The following is a 16,829-nucleotide window of genomic DNA, read 5'->3' on the forward strand; positions in this document are numbered from 1 at the left end:
TTGACAAGCAACCTGGGCTGTGAGGTCCAGAGGCCTTCCTGGAGGAAGACGCATCTGAACTGAGAAAGCATGTTGGAGAGGCAGACAGGAAGAGCAGTGAGCAGCCTGAGAGAGGGCTTGGTGGGGGAAGGCAACGCCTCCTCTACAAGGTTTGAAAGGCAACAGTCCTTGCCCTCTCCAGCCTCGAGGGGGCGCGTTCTCTCTCTCCCTCTCTCTCCCTCTCTCTCTCTCCCCCCTCCCTCCCTCCCTCCCTCTCTCTCTCTCTCTCTCTCTCTCTCTCTCTCTCTCTCTCTCTCTCTCGCTCCCCCTCCCTCCCTCCCTCTCCCTCCCTCCCTCTCTCTCTCTCTCTCCCCTTCCCTCCCCATGGATGATCCTGCCAAACCCATAAGTTATTTTGTATTTTTCCCAAAAGTTTATATGTTTTTAAATAAAAATGACTGAATATAAACACGGAATAAGCTCGTACTAAAAGTTTCTGAGGTTTCTGTAAAAAAAAAAAAAAGGATATAATAATAATTGAAACATTTATTATTATGAACCAGTATACCACAAGACTATATATGTCCATAAGTAAAAATAATCTCGACCTGATTCAGACATCTGACAATACAAAGGAATAAAAGAAGGGAAATAGGGCTTCCCTGGTGGCGCAGTGGTTAAGAATCCGCCTGCCAATGCAGGGGACACAGGTTTGAGCCTTGGTCCGGAAAGATCCCACATGCCATGGAGCAAATAAGCCCGTGCGCCACAACTACTGAGCCTGTGCTCTAGAGCCCCTGAGCCACAACTACTGAGCTCGAGGGCCTAGAGGCCGTGCTCCGCAACAAGAGAAGCCACCTCAATGAGAAGCCGGCACACTGCAACGAAGAGTACCCCTGCACGCCTCAGCTAGAGAAAGCCCGCGCGCAGCAACGAAGACCCAAAGTAGCCTAAATAAATAAATTTATTTTTTTTAAAAAGTCACCTTTAAAAAAAAAAAAAGAAGGGAAATAAACACATATTAAATGCCAAAGTCAATGACTGAGAAATAATATTAGAAACACTTAATATTTAGAAGTTATCATTCTTAAAATGACAACGTAAAACCTACAAAGCATTCATTGCCCTGATACTCTTGATAATTGTTTCATAACAACTAGACCAGGTGTAAAAACCTTCGTTTCATTTTGCATTTACCTTAGTCAAAAGGGTGCCCACAAGCATCTTCAACAACTTGGGTGTGTATGTTCCTTTGTAAAATCTCATCTCATCTTTTTTTTTTGGGGGGGGGGCCATGCAGTTTGCGGGATCTTAGTTCCCCGACAACCAGGGATCGAACCCCTGCCCCCTGCAGTGGAAACTTGGAGCCCTAACCACTGGACCGCCAGGGAAATCCCTCATCTCCTTTCTTAATGAGGAAAATATTTTATCTGCTAGTCCTGATTTTGGTCTTGCTGTTGAAATCAATACTGTTAATTCAGATTTCAGATCAGTTTCTGGTTTCCTGTTGGAGTATTACATAACTTTCACAACTTTTTTTTTTTCTCCTCTTAAAGCAGTGGTCCCCAACCTTTTTGGCACCAGGCACTGGTTTCGTGGAAGACAGTTTTTCCACAGATGGAGGGGGAGGAGGGTGGTTTCAGGATGATTCAAGCGCATTACATCTATTGTGTACTTTATTTCTATTATTATTACATTGTAATATATAATGAAATAATTATACGACTCACCATAATGCAGAATCAGTGGGAACCCTGAGCTTGTTTTCCTGCAACTAGATGGTCCCATCTGGGGGTGATGGGAGACAGTGACACCCGAAGTGTGTTGCTTATGTCCAATCTACTCTGCAAGATGCAGCTTGTCACTTGCCACTCACTGATAGGGTTTTGATATGAGTCTGCAAGCAATTGATTTATTACGGTCTCTGTGCAGTCAAACCTCTCTGCTAATGGTAATCTGTATTTGCAGCCACTCCCCAGTGCTAGCATCAATGCCTCAGCTCCACTTCAGATCACCAGGCTTTAGATTCTCATAAGGACCGCACAACCTAGATCCCTCGCATGCACAGTTCACCGTAGGGTTCGCGCTCCTATGAGAATCTCATGCCGCAGCTGATCTGACAGGAGGCGGAACTCAGGCGGAAATGCCAGTGATGGGGAGCGGCTGAAATACAGTGAAGCTTTGTTGGCTTGCCCGCCGCTCATCTCCTGCTGTGTGGCCTGGTTCCTAGCAGGCCACGGACTGGTACTGGTCCATGGCCCAGGGGTTGAGGACCCCTGTCTTAAAGTATTCACAAAGAACTGTAGCCTATAGTGAATATTTAAAATACTGGAATACTCCTGTGAACATTATTGGGTAGTATTTGAATAATGTAACATTTAGATCTTCTAGCAAGATTAGCAGTACTACACAGAATCCCTTGGTGAAATGACCAATTAAAGAACTTATTTTACTTCCAAAAGGCGTTATTTCTTGAACACCATTCACAAAATTTGTATAAAGAATACTTGTATATAAATTTATTAATTTATATTTTAGTTGCCAGAATGACTCATTGATGTGGTATATCCATGCAATGGAATATTATTCAACCTTAAAAGGGAATGAAATTCTGATACATTCTACAACATGGACAAATCTTAAAAACATTATTCTAAGTGAAATAAGCCATATGCAAAAAGACAGATATTGTATGATCCCATTTGTATGAGGTATCTAGAGTGGTGACATTCTTAGAGGGAGAAAGTGAAAAGATTTGGAGATGGATAGTGGAGATGATTGCACAACAAAGTGAATGTACTTAATGCCACTAAACTGTACACTCAAAAATGGTTAAAATGGTAAATTTTATGTTATGTATATTTTACCATAACTTAAAAAAAAAAAAAGACTGACTCACTGTTATCAGGGCCACAAACCTACACTTACAAAATGGTAACAGCTACAAGAAGCAAGACTAATTTCATCACGATGACTTCTGGCTTTCATAGTCCTATTTCTGCTTTTGCTTTTAACCCGACATCAGTGAGTTCTTCTGAAGCAGTAACGTCTCCACGTGGATTGCTAAGCCTTAACTGTTGAGGGAGAATTATAATCCTTTTTTTTCTTGATTTTTTTCAGGATCAGGTCCAGCCATGAAATTTGTGGGGCCTGGTGCAAAATGAATATGCGGGGCCCCGTGTTCAAAAATTAAGAATTTTTAAGATGTCAACAATGGAGCATTAAACTAAGTGCAGGATCCTTTTAAGTTCTGGGCCCTGTGCAACTGCACTGGTCTTACACCCATGAAATCAGCCCTGCTCAGGATTCAGCAAAACACAAACTTCCGGAGAAATGCCAAGAAGGCGTTTATGCCTGGAAACAGGAGGTGTGAAAGCAGAAGCGTGTGGCCCAGTGGCTGCAGCGGGCATTGGGCCACCCTAAGGGGAATCCCCTTGAAAACAAAGCCAACCGACTGAGCTGGTGGATAAAGGTGCCATCTTTGAGCCACAGAGTTGACCAGCTTTGGAGCTGCTCCAGCTCCAGGGAGGTAAGAACTCCAGTTTATTTGGAGTTTATTCTTTGTTTTCTGTTATTTACAACCAAGAATGTCCAACTGATGCACGTTTTATAGAAACGTCCTTCCTCATCCTTGCAGCCCCCTCTGGTTCCCCTCCAATCACTCTCCTTAAAAAAAAAAAAAGTAAAAAGCTGGAATTCCCTGGTGGTCCAGTGGTTAGGACATGGCGCTTCCACTGCAGCGGTCTGGGTTCAATCTCTTGTCTGGGAACTAGGATCCCAGAAGCTGCGAGGTGTGGCCCAAAACAAAAAAAGAAAGCTAAAAAAAAATTTTTTTTTTCCTTTTTTAAACATCTTTATTGGAGTATAACTGCTTTACAATGGTGTGTTAGTTTCTACTTTATAACAAAGTGAATCAGTTATACATATACATATATCCCCATATCTCCTCCCTCTTGCGTCTTCCTCCCACCCTCCCTATCCCACCCCTCTAGGTGGTCACAAAGCATCGAGCTGATCTCCCTGTGCTATGCGGCTGCTTCCCACTAGCTATCTATTTTACATTTGGTAGGGTATATATGTCTATGCCACTCTCTCACTTTGTCCCATCTTACCCTTCTCCCTCCCCGTAACCTCAAGTCCATTCTCTAGTAGGTCTGCGTCTTTATTCCCGCCTTGCCCCTTGGTTCTTCATGACCATTTTTTTTGTTTTGTTTTTTAGATTCCATATGTATGTGTTAGGATACGGTATTTGTTTTTCTCTTTCTGACTTACTTCACTCTGCATGACAGACTCTAGGTCCATCCACCTCACTACAAATAACTCAATTTTGTTTCTTTTTATGGCTGAGTAATATTCCATTGTATATATGTGCCACATCTTCTTTATCCATTCATCTGTCGATGGACACTTAGGTTGCTTCCATGTCCTGGCTATTGTAAACAGAGCTGCAATGAACATTGTGGTACGTGACTCTTTTTGAATTATGGTTTTCTCAGGGTATATGCCCAGTAGTGGGATTGCTGGGTCATATGGTAGTTCTATTTCTAGGTTTTTAAGGAACCTCCATACTGTTCTCCATAGTGGCTGTATCAATTTACATTCCCACCAACAGTGCAAGAGGGTTCCCTTTTCTCCACACCCTCTCCAGCATTTATTGTTTGTAGATTTTTTGATGATAGCCATTCTGACCGGTGTGAGATGAGATCTCATTGTAGTTTCGATTTGCATTTCTCTAATGATTAATGATGTTGAGCATTCTTTCATGTGTTTGTTGGCAATCTGTATATCTTCTTTGGAGAAATGTCTATCTAGGTCTTCTGCCCATTTTTGGATTGGGTTGTTTGTTTTTTTGATATTGAGCTGCATGAGCTGTTTGTAAATTTTGGAGATTAATCCTTTATCAGTTGCTTCATTTGCAAATATTTTCTCCCATTCTGAGGGTTGTCTTTTCGTCTTGTTTATGGTTTCCTTTGCTGTGCAAAAGCTTTTAAGTTTCATTAGATTCCATTTGTTTATTTTTGTTTTTATTTCCATTTCTCTAGGAGATGGGTCAAAAAGGATCTTGCTGTGATTTATGTCATAGAGTGTTCTGCCTATGTTTTCCTCTAAGAGTCATTTTAACTTTTCATGCAAACTCAAACTACCCTAAAGAATTGTGTATTTGTGCTGCTTCCAGTTCCTCGACCCCTACAGAGTCTGGCTTTCTCTCACCCCCACCTCTGCGAGAGTGCCCCCTGAAGTCTCGGAGGACCAGCCAACCTAGCCCAGCGGGCATTTTCCTGCCCTTGCTGCCATCCATGCTGAGGATTCCCAGACCTGGGCCTGCAGCCTTGGACTCTCTGCCAAGCAGTCTTTACCCCCACTTGGATTTTTTTGGTTTTTTTTTTAACACAAATAATTTTTTATTTTTAAAGTTACAACCTACCGAGAAATTAACACCTTGTCAATCTAGAACAACACTGGCAACCATTCCTCATGAACTTCTCTTAGAATAAAGAGTATCGGCTGGTAGGATGAGGTTTACGCTATGGAACCTTCTCTCCCACAGCCACGACCCCCTTCTATGACAGGCCCCTGCTGCCCTTGTTCTCCCCCATCCCCACATCAGCATTCACCTGTCCCACCCCAGAAAGTGCAGCTCATAGTAACCGTTTGTAGAAAATGATTTTAATGGGTGTAGCAAATACACTTTTTAAAAAGCCCTCTCTGAAAACTAGAGATGATGAAAATGAATTGTGTTCTTGAATTTTTTTTTTAAGCCTTCACTGGGCCGAAAAGGTGTCATTCTGAATATTTGACTTTTGTCTTGGGTACTTGTTTTCCTTTAGATCCCCTGAGATATAAAGGAGAGCACAAGTCCGTTTTCCCAAATGAGCGAGCTGTTGAGCCCAGTGGGGCTCAGCTTCCGGCCCCTCTCCTGGCTCGGGGTCTTTCCTGGGAACTAGTTATTGCTTCCACGACACTGTGACAGGGAATGTTCCACAAAGGCCATGGGCCTGGTCACAGCCCACCTGCAATGACAACCCTGCGCTGAAAAACACACCAGCCCAAGAGCTCTTACCCAGAAGAAACATCTTCAGCCCTCAAGGTCACGGACACATCATTAGTGCAGTTTAGAGGAAATGCTTGTTTACCCCCACCTTGAATTCAGCCAGCACTTCGATGGATCTGGATCTTTTAGGCACAACCATAGCACATACATTTGGAAAACAGAAGTCCATGTTCCTTCCTTCTTCTTCTTTTCTTTTTTTTAATATTTATTTATTTATTTGGCCACATTGGGTCTTAGTTGCGGCATGCGGGATCTTTCCTTGCGGCGCACAGTCTTCTCTCTAGTTGTGGTGTGCAGGTTTATTTTCTCTTCTCTAGTTGTGGTGCACAGGTTCCAGAGCACATGGACTCTAGTTTGCGGCTCGCAGGCTCTAGTTGAGGCATGCAAACTCAGTAGTTGTGGCATGAGGGCTTAGTTTCCCCATGGCATGTGGGATCTTAGTTCCCTGACCAGGGATCAAACCCACATTCCCTGCATTGTAAGGCGGATTCTTTACCACTGGACCACCAGGTGAGTCCCAGTTATCCATTTTATTTATTTGTTTATTTATGGTTCCGTTGGGTCTTCGTTGCTGCACGCAGACTTTCTCTAGTTGCGGTGAGTGGGGGCTACACGCAGTCTTCTCATTGCGGTGGCTTCTCTTGTTGCAGAGCACAGGCTCTAGGTGTGTGGGCTCTAGAGTGCAGGCTCACTAGTTGCGGCGCATGGGCTTAGTTGTTCCGAGGCACGTGGGACCCTCTTGGACCAGGGCTGGAACCCATGTCCCCTGCATTGGCAGCCGGCTTCTTAACCACTGCACCACCAGGGAAGTTCCAATTATTCAGTTTTAATGTGGATGGAGTCATAGACAAAACGTCAATGAATGGGTGTGGCTATGCTCCAACAAAACATTGTTTACGGACCCTGAAATTTGAATTTCATAATTTTCATGTGTCATGAAATATTCTTTTGATATTTCCCCAAGCTTTAAAAAATATAAAAACCATTCTTAGCCCATTGGCTGTAGGAAAACTAGCAGAGGGTTGGATTTGGCCTGCAGGCCACAGTTTGCCTACCTGCCCATTTCCTTCGCCTTGCAGGTTTGTTTTTTTTTTTTTTGATTTCCCAAAACACTTATCACTCTTTAATAGACTAGATAATTTATTTTTAAAATATATTTACTGTTTGTTATCTATACCCCTCTTTTTTTCTTCCCAACCTCCAAGACTGCAAGCTTCAGGAGGAGGAGATTATTTTATTCACTGATGTATTCCAGGCTCCAAGAATAGTGCCTGGCACATGGTAGGCGGTAACTAAGCACTTGTTGAATGCATAAATGAAAAATATTGTAATTACTCTTATAATTAGCAACCTATTATACAAAACAACAAACCCATAAATCTTCCATGACTCCCAGCCCTAAAGAATGAAGTCCACAACTTAGCGACGCGTTGAGTCCTTCAAGTCCCGGCCACTTCTCCAGACCCGCCCCCCAACTCCCGGCCGAGCACGCGCAGTTCACCCCCCGCGACGCATCGTTACGCCAGTAGGAGACGCCCCAGCCCGGCCACCCTCAAAGCACTAACACCAGTCCCACGTGACCGGCGTCGCACCCAGTGAGCGTCACGTGACGGACTCAGTTTTCCTCCAATCGTTGTGCACGTTGTGGGGATTCCACCCAGGACCTGGCCTGAGACTTAAAACACACCATTCCCCCAGCAGCCAAACGGGCCGGCTCCGTCAGCAAAATGGGCGGCGATGTCTCTCAAGGGTCCTCTCGTAAAGCCGCTTCGGGGAGGCCCAGGCCTACAACGTGTTCAGTCCCGGAAGTGACGTCTCCCAGAGGGGCCGGAAGTGGCAGTGGAGGGAGGGAAGATGGCGGAGGTGGTGAGTCCGGTGCCCGGGGCGGGGCGGAGGGAGCCAGGGGAGGTGGGTAGAGCCCGAGGCCCCCCAGTAGCCGACCCTGGCGCCGCGCTGTCTCCCCAGGGGGAGATAATCGAGGGCTGCCGCCTGCCCGTGCTGCGGCGGAACCAAGACAACGAAGATGAGTGGCGTGAGTGACGTCGGGGGGCGGGGCTAAGGAACCTGAGGGCGAGGGGCGGGGGAGAGTCAACCGAACCCCGGGGAGGGGGTGGGGCCTCTAGAATCCTGGAGCGGGCGGGGCGCAGATACTCCGGAGGGGCGTGGCTTTTAGCCGTTTGTGAGGGACCGGGCAGGGCTTGGAGCGGGCATGGCACTTGGTGACTAACGGGGGCTTGAGCGAGCGGTTCCAAGTGCTGGGGCTTAGGAACCGGGCCTCGTGGTGGAGTTCAGGTCGTAGGAGGGTGGAGCCTCATGGCCTGGTCTGTCTAAGGCCCTTGCCTCTGCTGTTTCCACAGCCCTGGCTGAGATACTGAGCGTGAAGGACATCAGTGGCCGGAAGCTTTTCTACGTCCATTACATTGACTGTGAGTTCTGGGCCGGGATGAGGTGGGGCTGCAGGGTTGCGGGGCAGCCTCTGGCACTCCTTCCTGAGCCATCCCCACTGCTGCAGTCAACAAACGCCTGGATGAATGGGTGACCCACGAGCGGCTGGACCTAAAGAAGATCCAGTTCCCCAAGAAAGAGGCCAAGACCCCCACCAAGAACGGACTTCCTGGGTCCCGCCCCGGCTCTCCAGAGAGAGAGGTGGTGAGTAGGTCCCCTGCTTCACCTCTTCTCTCCTGCCTCCTACTTTTCAAATCTCTTGGCCTTAGTGGCTCCTGGATGGGCTGGAGGCTGTCCCCTCCCACCCTGGTTTCAGCTTGCGAAGGATGGGGGCCAAATTGCAGATGTAGTTTCCAGAGTCCAGTGGCTGTTCCTGTGTCCTTGAAAGGGCAGAGGGTGGGGTTTGATCACTTCATGCTGAGGGGGCCCTACTCCCCTTCTTGCTCCCACCACCAACCCCGCCCCAGAGGAAGACCCTGGACCTATCTCTACAGCCGGCCTCCGCCCAGGCCAGCGGGAAGACCTTGCCAATCCCGGTCCAGATCACACTCCGCTTCAACCTGCCCAAGGAGCGGGAGGCCATTCCCGGTGGCGAGCCCGACCAGCCGCTCTCCTCCAGCTCCTGCCTGCAGCCCAACCACCGCTCAACGGTACCCTCAGCAATTCCAGGGACCTTGCTTTCCTCTCAGGTCCCACCTTCTCTACCTTCTGACCCACCTGTCCTGGTTTCTCTCTGCAGAAACGGAAGGTGGAGGTGGTTTCACCAGCGACTCCAGTGCCCAGCGAGACAGCCCCAGCCTCAGTTTTTCCCCAGGTGAGTCCCCCAAACCGTCTCTTCTTCCCTTCCCTTCTTCTAATCTCTGGTAGCCCCTTTCGGGCTCATTTCACAGCTCTGTTTTCTATTCCTACTTTCTCATCTGCAGAATGGATCAGCCCGTAGGGCAGTGGCAGCTCAGCCAGGGCGGAAACGAAAATCGAATTGCTTGGGCACTGATGAGGTAGGTCTGAGGAAGAGGGAGGCTGGGTGAAAAGGAGGGGACATAGGCAGGGCGGAGACTTTAGCGACTAGTTTAAAAATGAACAAGGGGTGCTGAGCAGAGATGGTGTTGGTGGGATTAGGAGTGAGGCGGAGCTAGTTCAGATCAGGCATTGGGTGATCTTTTCTACATTCCAAATGAAAACTTTCCAAGTCTTGGTTTCTTTAACTGGAAAGTGGGGATTTTAGTACCTCTCCCTATAGGTTTGCTGTTAGGTTTGAACAAGGAAACCTGTGGAAAGGCTGGGAGCTGTAAAGTGCCCTGCTTGAATTGTCTCCTGTAACCTGGTGTCTTCCACCGGCCTTGGGCAGGACTCGCAGGACAGCTCAGATGGAATACCGTCAGCTCCTCGCATGACTGGGAGCCTGGTGTCTGACCGGAGCCACGACGACATCGTCACCCGGATGAAGAACATCGAGTGCATCGAGCTGGGCCGGCACCGCCTCAAGCCCTGGTACTTCTCCCCATACCCACAGGAGCTCACCACGCTGCCCGTCCTCTACCTCTGCGAGTTCTGCCTCAAGTACGGCCGAAGCCTCAAGTGTCTGCAGCGTCACTTGGTATGAGGGGTCCCAGGAGGCCACCCTCCTAGCAACCCCCCACCCCCACCCCTAATTCTTCTCTCTTCCTCAGACCAAGTGTGACCTGCGACATCCTCCAGGCAACGAGATTTACCGAAAGGGCACCATCTCCTTCTTTGAGATCGATGGACGTAAGAACAAGGTCAGTGGCTGAGGGGCAGCGGGGAGTCCTTGTTGCCGGGAGTCTGAGGGAGTCAAGTGAGCAGCTTCTTCCAGCTCAGGAAAACACTGACCATTCTGGCTAACAGATCTGTTCACCCCATTTATTGCATTCCTGCTGTAGGGCAGGTGGTGGGAGATATTGTACAAGGTGAATTAGACAGAATCTCACAGGGGAAAGCAGACGTGCTAATGGCTGCATAGATCCCAGTGTGATACGTGTCATGAAACACGAAGGGTGGGTTATCAGGATCCGGAAGAGGTGGACAGCAGAGCTTCACAGAGGAGGTAACCTTTGAGCCATGACACAAGCAGTGGGTTCTGAAGGGCAGGAACGGATGCTGACCCCAGAGATACTGCGGGTTCAGTTTCAGGCCACCGCAATCAGGTGAACATCGAAATAAAGTGGTCACACCAATTTTTTTGGTTTCCCTGAGCATGTTAAAGTTACATTTACGCTATGCCGTAGTCTGTTAAGCGTGCAGTAGCATTGTGTCTAAAAAAACAATTACAGTGGTAACATTGAGAATCACTGGTCACCATAACAAATATATAATGAAAAAGTTTGTAATATTATTGCAAGAATTATGAAAATGTGACACAGGCATGAAGTGAGCAAATGCTTTTGGAAAAATGGCACCGATAGACTCAATGCAGGGTTTCCACAAACCTTCAATTTGTTAAAAAAAAATGCGTTATCTGTGAAATGCAAAAAAATGTGCAGAGACAGTGTAAAAGGCGAAGATCCTTTCTTCTGGCTGGAGGGCAGACAGGATGAGGCAAGGCTCTCTTACATGGAACAGAGCTCAGGTGGTGGGATTGAGGTCAGCTGGGAAGTGGGGACACTACAGGTTTGGGGCTTCAAACCTGCCTTAGTCTGGCTGTGGGGAGGAAGAAGGGCATAACCTGGAGGGACCTTTAAAACTGAAATGCCTCCATCCTTGGGGCCTGGAGGGCGGGGAGGGAGAGGCAGTCACCTAGACTGGCAGGGGACAGCTCTTGCTTGGGTGGTGGGGGGACTTGAGAGGAAGATGCTGGTTTAACCACTGTTAACTGTATTAAGTGTGGGCTTGGGTATCCACATGGCCATGCCCAGCAGGTGCTTAAAAAGCCAAATCTGAAATGCAGGAAAGTTGTGAGAATAGAAGTAAAGTAGCAAGATTAATAATTTTGCTGGGGCAGCCCTTGAGGCAGTTATTTTGTCACATTCCAGAATTCTTTACCCCTGTTGTAGAAAAGCAGATCAGTTCTCAAGAGGTGTGACTTTGGGTTGCAGAGTGTTGTTTTTTTGACAACCAGTTTCCTAAGACTGTCACACAGGCAGAGCTTTTCTCATAATCCTTGGTCAGTCTTTCTTCGTGGGGACACATCAGTTTGTTGACTGGTAACTGTGGCAGAGGGCAGTGGAGGCTTCCAGGCCAGAGTTAGATGGGGGTATGGGGAGCAGGAACAGACCTGGCCAGCTCACCGGGAGGTGGGTGCTTGAACACCATCACAGAGCTGAAACATGGGCTCCTGGACACTAAGAAGGGCCCATGCACCGGACAGCCTGACCGATGGACTGGGTCAGGCCCCAGGGGGGAAGGCTCCTCACCTATCAGCCTGGGGGACAAAGAAGCTTCAGGCTGACCCTGGCCCAATGGCCATGCTCAAGGCTGGGTACCCAGGGTGGTGACAGACCTTTTCGTTTGTAGAGTTACTCCCAGAACCTGTGTCTTCTGGCTAAGTGTTTCCTCGACCACAAGACACTGTACTATGACACAGACCCTTTCCTCTTCTACGTCATGACGGAGTATGACTGCAAGGGCTTCCACATCGTGGGCTACTTCTCCAAGGTGAGTGCTCGTCCAGGCTGTTCCTCAGTCCTGCCCTGAGCGAGGTCCCTTCCCTCACACTCACCTGCCCCTCTTCCAGGAAAAGGAATCCACGGAAGACTACAACGTGGCCTGCATCCTGACCCTGCCTCCCTACCAGCGCCGCGGCTACGGCAAGCTGCTGATCGAGTTCAGTGAGTACCTGTGCTGCTGGCCGGGGGCTGGGGGCAGGTCCTGGGAGGCCCACGCCCCGTCGCTGTCTCATGCACAGATGCTGCACACAGACATGTCGGGTTGCTGTGTTCCCAGCCCCGGCTGTGCTGTCCAGTCACCAGGGGAACTGGCTAGAAATAAAGATGAGACTCTCCCAAGGTTCTCTCCGTTCTGGGGTGACTGCCCTGTTCATCTGGACTAGGTTTTCAGCCCCTCATAGTTCCTTGGCCAAGGTTCTAAGTACCACTCAACTTTTCCCAAATCTGACTTGTCTGCTCCTGCCCAGGGCATGGGCAGAAGCCAAGTGAGCCGCTCCTGCTCAGCTGTCTGGTCCTGTGCGGTTATGCACGTTCCTGGGCAAGGACCTGTGGTTCATTTCCCCACTTGTTCCCTGAGCCTTGGGGACAGCAGATGTGACGTCAAACGTGACTCACAGGGATCTGGTCTCTGCCCCTCATCAGACATGAACTCTTCATTAGCCCCCAAGGCCCCCTCTTGCTTCCCAGCCTCTTACCCTCATTCCATTCAACTCACCACTCACTACACCCTTGGGATAACCAAGCTCTGACCCGGGAGATAAGGAGGGAGGCTTAGCTGTCTGGTGAAGACTTGGAGGCTTGACTTGATCACCGTCATGTTCTGAGAAATTTTATTGGTATAGAAAGATGCCGAGATGGGGTCACATCCTCAGGAAACCTTCTGCCTGAAGAGCAGAAGGTTGCTGAAAGCCAGTCTAGGCCTTGGAGCTCAGACCTCAGTGGAGATGGGATGTGTGCGGGGCCACCAAGGAAACGTGCTCAGTTGTGCCCGGCAGGAGCAGACAGGACACTAGAAGCACCATTCCAGGCAGCTCCAGAGGGTGGGTCGGTGTTCACTGGGAGGGGCTGGGAGTTCCTGCAGCTGAGGAGGCAAGTGTGGCCTCCAGCTGATCTGTCAAGACTCTGCATGCACTCCCCCAGAAGTTGAGTAAGAACTCAAGTGTGCCCCTTCCCTCTTCATGCTTCCTTCCTCCAAAGCACAAGCCTCTCTGTCCTCCCCACCGGGCTGCTTGGTGGAAGGCACAGGAAGTTGGGCAAGAGGGTCAGACTGGCTGATAAAGATGAATCAAGGGGGAAAGCAGAAAGGGCTACGATCCAACACAAGGCTCGTTATGACTGAGGATAAAGAAGGGCTTCTAGAAGTAGTGGAGACATCTCAGGGCCCTGATGGGGAAATGAATACTGTCCAAGAGATGTGAAACTGCTCAGGGTTTTGCAGGGCCTGAGGGTCTCACCAGGAACTGCCTGCCAGTGCCCAGTGGTCAGCAGGGTAGAGGAGGGCAGAGCAGTCAGAGTGGGAGGGAGAGAGCCACTGGAGAGGTAGCTTACTGCTGAGGAATGGCCTCCCTCTGACTTGGGAAGTGCTTTGGTGCCCCTCTCCTTGCTTCCTCCCAGCCACCCAGTCAGGCCAGCCTGGTCTTAGAGCAGCTGATGCTTCTCAGGTCACAGCCGGGGGACTGATTTGACTGAGAATGCAAGCATCCTCAGGCCTGGACCAGAGGTGGGGTCTGCCCCACTTCTCTCCTCGCATATCCTGGCGCAGAGAGTCTGGTATGACTGAGGAAAGTTGGAGGCACTTACTTTCCACAAACCATTTTCTCTGCACTCCCCGCATCCCACCTGTAAGCCCTCACTGGCTTCTAGTTGATTGTAGCTGCTTCTCTCAGTGCCTTCAGCACACAGGTGAACAGTATGTTAACTAGTCCTTTACAAGGAAACTGAGGCACAGAACTACCACATGGCAGGCCCAAGATGGGAGCCGTGCAGTCTACCTCTGCAACCTGCATTCTTAAACGATGGGTGCATAACGCTGTGATTGCTCACCCACCCCCTCCTGCTCCATTGCTTTAGGCTATGAACTCTCCAAAGTGGAAGGGAAAACGGGGACCCCTGAGAAGCCCCTCTCGGATCTTGGCCTCCTATCCTACCGAAGCTACTGGTCCCAGACCATTCTGGAGATCTTGATGGGGCTGAAGTCAGAGAGCGGGGAGAGGCCGCAGATCACCATCAAGTGAGCCTTGCCCTGCCTACCCGGGGCTGCATGGCATGACGTGTCTGTTCCTGGGCTTTCTCACTCTTCGGGCTGCTGGGGGCCTGGGGCGGAGATGTAGGCCCCCAGGGGACCTGATCTTTGCCCTCCCACAGTGAGATCAGTGAAATTACCAGCATCAAGAAGGAGGATGTCATCTCCACTCTACAGTACCTCAACCTCATCAACTACTACAAGGTAGGGAGGCAGGCAGTGGGAGACAGGTGTGTGTAGGGGTGTGGAGAGCAGGCCCCGCGTGGGCTGACCTGCCTGGCCCCGTCTCCTGTGCAGGGCCAGTATATCCTCACACTGTCGGAGGACATCGTGGATGGGCACGAACGGGCTATGCTCAAGCGGCTTCTTCGGATCGACTCCAAGTGTCTGCACTTCACTCCCAAGGACTGGAGCAAGAGGGGAAAATGGTGACCAGGCACTGCCCGTGGCAGTGCCAGCAAAGCCAGCAGAACTGGGGCTGATAGCCCATCCCTCCCCCACTGGGGTCTCCAAGAGGCGCGCCAAGGGAGACAGGGCTGAGGACAACTCCACAAGGAGAGGACAGGCCTGGTAAAGGCCTGCTGGTGCCTAGCACCAAGGCGAGCTCAGGGCTCAGGTCAACTCCAAGGTCAGCTGGCTGCAGGTCCAGGCCTGCTGTGAACCAGGGACCAGAGGGAGCCAGGCAGCTGTGTACAGTGAGATGGGGGGTGCGGGTGGCTTGTATAGAGGACTGGTGGCTGTACAAATTTCTTTTGTAAAGTAGGAGCTGCGGGTGGGGTGGGGTGGGAACTGGCTGCAGAATTCTGGCCTCTCTTGCCCCACTGCCCCCGGCAATAAATTGTTTCTATAGGTCAGAGCTGTGAAAGGTCCTTGTGGGAGAAGGGGCAGTGCTGGCGCCAAGGTGCTGGCAAACTTACAGGTGTTCTGTGACGAGCTCCTTTATTGGGGTGATGGAATCAGGCTCCAAAGTGAAGAAGGGTTTACTGGGGTGAAGGGATCGGTGGCTTTCAATTTCAAGCTCTGGTTCTCAGTCCTCGGGTACCTGTGCGTGAATCTGCAACGGGAATCACCTCTACTATTGGATTTCTGCAGTATAGTGACTGGGTGGCCTAGATCCTCAGGGGAGAGACCCAGCTGCTCAAAATCATAGCCCTTCTAGAAGGCCAGAGAAGAGTGGTGGGGAAGCCATGCTGCCCCTACCCAGTCTAATCCTCCAGTCAGACCCAGGTTCCATCTGCCCCATTGGTCTCCCCAGCCCCGAAGCCCCCAGATTCACTCACGGGCAAGATTCTGGACAACTTAGGAAACCACCTTGAAGGGGCGGGGGGTGGGGGGTTGGATGGGGCCTGGGAGGGAGGGGGCCCATCCATGTACTCACTGCTGCAGCGAGGCTGGGCCAGGTTAGGGCCCCACGCACTCTGGCATCGGGACCGGGGATAGTCTCCAGGCCCCACAGGGTGAAGCTGCTGAAACTGGCTGTGGCTCCGATAAAGCGGTCCTGGGGAAGGGGCCCCGGCTCAGCATCGGGGCCGCCGCTCCCACCCGCGCTCCCTTGCAACCCTATAGCCCCGTGCTCACGAAGTCGCGCTCCAGCGCCTCCGGGGGCTCCACCAGTTCCTGCTCCTCTTGCTCGTCATCCTGCAAACCCTCCGAGAAGTCCTGCTTCCCCAGCAACACCTCTCCCTTCTCTTCTGTCATCACATATCCCACGAGGCCGGGCGGCACCACCACCTCCTCGCCGCGTAGACTGCGGCCCCGGAACGACACTTCCAGTCCTGGAGGAGGCAGGCGCAGGGCCCCAGTGAAGGTCTGATCCAGGCCTAGCGGAGCAAGCCCGGTAGCCGCCCTCCCGCCACCTTCGGTGGACCACGATCCCCGGGAGCCCTCGCGCCGGCTCCTCGCGGAGGAGAGCGCGGCGCCGGCGCGGGGGCTGCCGGGAGCCGTAGTCCAGCCGAGAGCGCTCACCGTCGGGACCCTGGCGGATGGCCGGGGTGAAGAAGAGCCCCACGGGGGCGGGCCGGTTAACCAGAACTTCGCAGGGCAGAAGGTGCAGCAAGACGGGGGCGGGATCGCGCAGCGTAACAGGGCGCAGGTGGACGCGGCGCTTGTCGATGGCTTCCCCGTCGCTGCTTTCCATTGTCTGTCGCGACCCCGTTGCTCGCGGGCTAAGGCCAAAGCTGGCGCGTAAAGCGCGCGGAGCCTGTCGGGAGGCCGGGGGCAGTCAGCGCAGAGCCTCCTGGGAAGCGTAGGCTTCTCTGACACTCCTCTGCAATCTCGCCTCTCTGTGTTCGAGCCCCAGATTTTTTTCTTGAAATTTTTTTTCCAATAGTATATTTTTATTGTAAAACATTAAAACGATCCCTAAGAGTTCACTTTTTATATATTGACTGGTAGAGAGTGTTTTGTTTTGTCTTGTTTGTGTGTGTGTGTGTGTTTAACTAGGGATTATCAACCCTTCCTCAAATGTGTTGAAGATATTTTACCTGAG

The 16,829-nt window shown here is 50.6% G+C and overlaps 2 protein-coding genes across 6 annotated transcripts; one reads left to right on the plus strand and one right to left on the minus strand.

The window, feature by feature from the left end:
* Nucleotides 1-7,320: 7,320 nt before the first annotated feature.
* KAT5 (lysine acetyltransferase 5) lies at nucleotides 7,321-14,810 on the plus strand. Of its 5 annotated transcripts, none has more exons than XM_036861916.1 (14): nucleotides 7,321-7,897; nucleotides 7,997-8,063; nucleotides 8,389-8,457; nucleotides 8,544-8,680; nucleotides 8,944-9,126; nucleotides 9,216-9,290; nucleotides 9,400-9,474; nucleotides 9,825-10,073; nucleotides 10,147-10,236; nucleotides 11,948-12,088; nucleotides 12,168-12,261; nucleotides 14,170-14,329; nucleotides 14,464-14,545; nucleotides 14,639-14,810. In XM_036861916.1, the coding sequence occupies exons 1-14, from the start codon at nucleotides 7,886-7,888 to the stop codon at nucleotides 14,771-14,773; spliced, it is 1,569 nt and encodes a 522-aa protein (XP_036717811.1). In that variant the 5' UTR covers nucleotides 7,321-7,885; the 3' UTR covers nucleotides 14,774-14,810. The 5 variants fall into 5 exon arrangements, with proteins under 5 accessions (XP_036717811.1, XP_036717812.1, XP_036717814.1 ...); XM_036861917.1 differs by having other exon boundaries at nucleotides 7,322-7,897; nucleotides 8,971-9,126; XM_036861919.1 differs by lacking the exon at nucleotides 8,944-9,126 and having other exon boundaries at nucleotides 7,324-7,897.
* RNASEH2C (ribonuclease H2 subunit C) lies at nucleotides 14,614-16,564 on the minus strand. Its single transcript, XM_036861921.1, has 5 exons — nucleotides 16,307-16,564; nucleotides 15,920-16,116; nucleotides 15,720-15,839; nucleotides 15,259-15,395; nucleotides 14,614-14,748 (listed from the first exon to the last, which is right to left on the minus strand). Exons 1-4 carry the CDS (start codon nucleotides 16,476-16,478, stop codon nucleotides 15,369-15,371), a joined length of 516 nt encoding a protein of 171 aa, XP_036717816.1. The 5' UTR covers nucleotides 16,479-16,564; the 3' UTR covers nucleotides 14,614-14,748; nucleotides 15,259-15,368.
* Between the last annotated feature and the right edge of the window lie 265 nt (nucleotides 16,565-16,829).

Source organism: Balaenoptera musculus, chromosome 8 (assembly GCF_009873245.2).
Source record: "Balaenoptera musculus isolate JJ_BM4_2016_0621 chromosome 8, mBalMus1.pri.v3, whole genome shotgun sequence".
Classification (NCBI taxonomy): Eukaryota; Metazoa; Chordata; class Mammalia; order Artiodactyla; family Balaenopteridae; genus Balaenoptera; species Balaenoptera musculus.